General features: G+C 34.2%; 1 protein-coding gene across 1 annotated transcript; it reads left to right on the forward strand.

Moving 5' to 3' along the window:
* Positions 1 to 1,198: 1,198 nt before the first annotated feature.
* On the forward strand, positions 1,199 to 5,620 carry LOC149553750 (BTB/POZ domain protein). Its single transcript, XM_089789113.1, has 3 exons — positions 1,199 to 1,773; positions 4,402 to 4,933; positions 5,170 to 5,620. Exons 1-3 carry the CDS (start codon positions 1,411 to 1,413, stop codon positions 5,475 to 5,477), a joined length of 1,203 nt encoding a protein of 400 aa, XP_089645239.1. The 5' UTR covers positions 1,199 to 1,410; the 3' UTR covers positions 5,478 to 5,620.
* Positions 5,621 to 6,256: the final 636 nt, after the last annotated feature.

The following is a 6,256-nucleotide window of genomic DNA, read 5'->3' on the forward strand; positions in this document are numbered from 1 at the left end:
CTTCCTTTCTAGCATTCATGTTCTTTCTGCTTTCTTTATTCAACCTCATGCAAGCCTACTCAAAGGCCTTCAAATCATCCAAGGTTCTTTGCCACTGGTATCCATGCTTCAGCTCATGGAAGAAAAAGGTAGCATGCCCATCATGGAGGAACCTTCTCAGCTTATCCCTTTCGATCATCATAGTCGCATGGACCTACAAGAAAATTTTAAGGTATGTGAGTTTTCGAAAAAACTCAGTAAGAACCCTCGGCTTACCTTGGTACCTTTCCTCATTCCTGCACTTCCAAATCTGCCAAAGAATGTTAGAAGACAATACATTCCATAATAAATTGGTATCTTTAAGAAGACTAGAAATATGACCAGTAACAATGTTGAGAATATTAACATTAAAAGGATAAAAAAAAGCCAAACATGTTCCATATCTCTTTAGCAAAAATACAATAAAAAAGAATATGCCTACCAGTTTCAAGAAGTCTGCACAAACTGCAAGTATCATAATTAGAAAAATCTTTTTTAATAGGAAGCTTATCCAATAAAACTATCCATTTGAAGCATCTAATCTTAGGTTCAATAGCGTCCTTCCACAAGATATCAAAATATTTTTCCAAACATTAGCATCAAAGGAGGAATACTAGACAACATTAATATGGTCAATAATATTAGTGTTTTGATCAATAACTTTGTAAATATTCTTGAGCTTAGCAAGAAAAAGTTGGGTGGAAAATGTGAGTGATATTAATTATGATAGAATTTATGATCGTCATAGTGCTTTTCCCAAGTTTGTTCCATTTCATCTTATTCCATCATGTTTGAAATAACATGCCTGCATGTTTAGTGCAATTAATGATGTCTCTTCATATTTTCCCTTATTTTTTGAAGTGGGAAAATAGTGTACACCCCAGAAAAATTACAATAGACCAATAAGAAAAAAGATTTAATCAACAGAAATAAATTAAAAAATAAAAGACCGTCAAACTTTAGAACTTGAATTTTGTTAATAGAGATGGGGCTAGTGAAAACATTAGTTCCCTAATAAAACAAAAGAAATGGCACAATCCCATTAAACCCAAACGTCATTACATTATTGTCAAAAACATCAACTCAATTGTTATGTCTCAGCATCCTATGGGCGTGAGTAAGGGGCATCTCATACGCGGTGGATTCCCTAACAAATTCTGGAATCCCCTTTGAATAGCACAGGCCGCATGAGACCAAATAAATGGACACCGGTCCTCTGTGTGTCAATACAGAGGCGATCATGGAATGACCTAATCACTCGCAGGAGGACACTCATTAACCTGTGTTGGAGATACAGGAAGATTGTCATTTGACAGGTTTATGTAAGAACAAGGGCATCATTTTGTTGCCGCCTGTGTGCGTCTGTGGAAGGAAGAGGGGGAGGACACAAGGATGGCAGAGAAGCCGGAACAGATTATAAAGGGCATCAAAGCTTCACCATCCCTTTCACTACCTATTGTGGGCACTTCATTCAATTTGGCTGCCAAAATGTTTACATCCAAAGGGGCAAAATATGAAGGGGAAAAGTGGAATATGTTTGAGATGATCAAGTGCATGATTATGCTTATGGTCTGGCTTTCTATGTGGGTTTTGAGGACGTTTTTGGACCATTTTCCATCCCCAATTCCTTTTCCTTCCACTGGCTTTTTGGAGAGCATTGTTCCCACAAGTGCAGCGCTGCCCTCAACAGAAGAAGAAATCGCCTCTCATGTTGGTCGCCCCTCTGGCAGAGCCATAGGCAGAGCTCTTTCACAGGTAGCTGCCATGATCTTTGTTTCATTACTTTTTGGGTTTAATATTGATTGCTGGATTAACTTCTACACAATCTAATTCAGGAACAATGGAGTCCATATTAAATTGAATGAAATTCAGTCAATTTCAAATTTCATGGATTTTAGAATATAAATTTCATGTCCGGAATAGATTCCATGAAATTTGATGTCCCGAATATATTTAATATTTCATACTATCTTTCATCTTTAATTTGGCATTCTAATAATTTCATTAGACAATTACACAAGTGCTATGAGATGGTTAATTATCTGGTTTCCATCCCTCATCTTCACTGAGTAGACTAGTCAAGCTAATAAGAGATGTGTTTTCTCTCAGTACTGTTAATGAAAGATGGATTATGGAAGGGCCCGATTATTAAATGCAGTCGAGAAAATGTTTCAGCATTCTAGGATTGAATTAATATCTATCATCCAACCCTGGAGCTTACGTTGGTTTCTGTATCCCTTAAGAATGTGTTTTATCCAGTTAACTCAGGGTTGAATAAGGTTATTGAGTGGTCTCAAGGCCAAAAAAAACTCCACGTATGATCTTTCAAAAAGATTGTTTGAATTGATTCATAGAGTAACTGATCACGTAGAGAAGGTACTTAGAACATTCTATATATTTGTCCTAGACTATATTTATCATTCCGAGTATTCGTTTTTTTTTGGGTAATTTCTATATCAATCTTCAATGAATTATTTTTTTGCAACTCCTTATGTATATATGCCATTTCCTAACTTCCTAGGATTTAGAACTGTAGGTCCTGTATCACACCCATGATTTCGGTGACCTCTTAAACCTACTGTTTTCAGTAATATGTTCTTACAATTTAGTATTATGTGTCAGTGGCATGTTTTTGCATAGTTATGTATTGTTTTCAGTAACATGTTCTTACAATTTAGTATTGTGTGCTTTTGAAAAATGGTTAAAAATTTGTATATGATTCTCAGTTATATGTTCTACACATCATTACCATGCACGTTTTTGAAGAATAGTTTTAAAATTTTATATTTTCCCCACTAATACGTTCATATTACTACGTGTTCTTTGAAAGAATAGTTTTAAAAACTAAAATATATTTTCAGCAATATGTTTTCAACTATATTTAGTATCAATTTTAATTTTGAAGAATAGTTTTAAAAAATTATGTATTTCAAAATGATTAATAAAATTGTCTGAATTATTGCCAAAGTTTTTCCCAAATAAAGTTTTCGTCTAGAGTTTCGTATGCTACAAATCTAGGAACATATACATTTCAAAATGTTACATAAAATTGACTTGAGTTATTGCCAGAGTTTTTCTCAAGTTTTTGCTAATCTCATATTCTACAAATGAAATTTAGGAAGGTGATTTTATTTGAAAATTTTTATTTTAAATTTATGTATTTCTAATGTTTAATAAAATTCTCTTATTGCGAGAGAGCAGTATAATTGCCGAGCCGGAGGTTTTACCAAGTTTTTGGTTGGAGTCTCAAATTCCTTGTCTAGAACAGATTAATTGCGGAGTTATTACCACTAGAGTTTTTCCCAAGTTGATTCTCAAGTTTCCAAATTTTCCCATCTTTTCGTGTAGAGCCTCAAGTTTCTTGTCTTGGCTGAGTTTAGTTTCTTGCCAAGTTATTAGCAGAGTTTTTTCCAAATATCTTGTCTAAGAATTAAGAATTCAGTATCTTGTCTACAGCAGAGTAATTAAGAATTAAGAATTCAGTATCTTGTCTAGAGCAGAGTAATTAAGAATTAAGAATTCAGTATCTTGTCTAGAGCAGTAATTAAGAATTAAGAATTCAGTATCTTGACTAGAGCAGAGTAATTAATAATTGAGTTTTTCCCAAGTCTTTGTCTACAGTATCAAGTTTCTAAATTTTCCCAGTGTAGAGCCTCAAGTTTCTTGTCTAGAACAGAGTTTTTCAAAGTTTGTGTAAGTTTTTATCTAGAATCTCAAGTTTCTAAATTTTCTAAGTTTTTGTCTGAAGCCTCAAATTTCTTGGGTAGAACAGAGTAATTGTAATTGCCAAGTTATTGTCAGAAGTTTTACAACAAATATTTTCCCAATTTTTTTTTTCCCAGTGTCTCAAATTTTTTATTTTTTTTAAGCCCGCCAAGTAACTACAGGAGTCCAAGGTATACAACAAAGTTGGAAAAATTGTAAAGGGAGAGACTGCTTACCATTATCGCCATGAAAAACAGAAAATCAGAATTGCACACTTGGGTAGGGTATGTCTTGGAGCCATATTGGTCTCTCTCCAGATGCAGACAAGAAATTCTCCCGGCCACAAAAACAAAAGAAAAAGCAAATAAACGATAGGAAAATTTCCAGGTGTTTGGAGTATCGATTTTGAAAGGAAAATATGACATGGTAGAGAAGAGCAGAGAGGGACAACTCATTTTCATTTATGAGATAATGTTTATAAGAACTCTTTAATTTTAATTTTCATGAGAATCTCAAGCGTGCACTATTAAGTTTATGCCCTGTACTCCCATACCCCCATATCTTAATTCTGAAAGTGACTTTCCATCCCTATATCAAAATGTCTACACAGGTCCTTTGGTGACTATGTTGATTATCATTAAGGTCTTCTCTTTGTTAAAATGGCTGTATTTTGTGCAGGTTTTAGCATTGGTAAATGACATACCTGTCACTTCAAGAAAATATGAGTTTGCTCGTGATCTAGCTGACAAAATCATAGAAGAAAATGATAAACAAGGAGATCATGTACTCAAAGAGATCAATCGTATGGCTCTTTCCAACAGTTTTGCGCGTACCTTGAAACTGTTGAATTCATCATTATATGGCATGCAGAGAGTTGAAGAAACAAGCAGCTGGACATGGAAGTTATTTCGAATGATCCCTCTCTACTCTCAATTGATGCCATCATTTGAAAACATTTGGTTTTCCTTAGCAAATGGATTCCTGCTCCAACCTCCACCGCCACTGTTTCCTTCACAAACTCAGAATACGAACAACAACAACAGTGTGCTGGCAGAAAAATTAGCACAAGAGTTGCTGTGGATAACAAAGAAACTACAAGTATGTTTAGCCATGGAGGAAGCAATTTTACAATGGAGCTCAGCAACCAACTTGGCTACATTATCAATATCTTCTAACCCTCGTGTGCAGGGTTCTCTGGTGAAGATTTCAGGTAAATTTCTTTCTTTTGCTTCATAACCAAATGCTGATTTGAGACGACCCACAGTTGATCTTAGATCATTTTTTTGTGAATGCTGATCTGATCATTTTGTAAAATCAATTTTCATAATTGCTTTTTCACTCAATCATACTCTGTTATCTACTTTTGTGAATGCTGATCTTATCATTTTAAAAAATCTAACTTTTCAAGATTGCTTGCTTATGCACTCAGTCTTACTCTTTTTGCAGCTCTATTGTTTAAAGAGATGGTGAGGGGCGACATTGAAATTTCGGAGCTGGCAAAGCTCAAATCACTTATCCTGTGGTTGCCTTTAATGTGTTATGCCATGAATGGAATTGATACTCCGGTATTGTCTGCATTAGAAAAAGCAGATGTAGAGAGAGTGCTTGACAAGATAATATCAAACTTATCAGAGATGGATCAAGAAGTTGTTCTTGCAAATTGGCTGCATGATTATATGTTTTCATCTTCTGACTGGCCCAATCTGCAGAATTGCTATGATGCTTGGTGCCACTCTTCTCGCAAGCTAATCTGAATTCCATCCATCTTCTGATGAATTAGCTTATATGAATTCATATACATAGAATTTGAAGTTGAATTCTTATACATTTTGTATAGAATATTAAAAAGGTGGACAACTCTAGCTAGATAGCTAAATAAAGACTACTTATTTCTAAATTCTAAACTGATGTGGATGGCCTTTATTTTAAATCAATGTTGGTGCATTTTAATTTCCAAAAATCAGAGTACAGTTGCATTGCTGCCATCTTTAACTGGTTGACCAATTTTGTTTCTTGAAGAACATTTTCAGAAATTGCAGATTGTAGACTTTATGGTATAAATGCCACCAGTAATTTATGCGAACAATTTTTTTTATGAATAGTGAATTTGGAACTGAAAGTCTCTGGTCAGAACACTAATGAATTTTTTATGTCAAAGTTTGCATTAGAGCATGCACCTTTTTTAATTAATTTTTTAAAATTCTAGATGATTCAGAAAAGGCTTAGCGGTATAAATTCTACTTCTAACTTGTGCCAAGAAACTTGCATAAGAATTGAATTTGAAAGTAGCAACTCTGGTCTGGACACAACTGGAAATTTAAATTTATGTTAGAGTTAATATCAAAGCATGCATAGATCTGTTTTTATATTTGGTTCAGAATAAGTGTTCCAGGCCTTTTGTTCTATTAGAACTTAGACCATATAGAATGGTTTTGAAAGCTTGTATTACTACTATATAAAAATTGAGTTGATACTATCTAAAATGGTTATTGATAATGATATCAATGCAGAGACGGGAGAGCTTCATTTCTCC

Source organism: Cupressus sempervirens, chromosome 6 (assembly GCF_028749045.1).
Source record: "Cupressus sempervirens isolate cs-2001-9-10 chromosome 6, ASM2874904v1, whole genome shotgun sequence".
Classification (NCBI taxonomy): domain Eukaryota; kingdom Viridiplantae; phylum Streptophyta; class Pinopsida; order Cupressales; family Cupressaceae; genus Cupressus; species Cupressus sempervirens.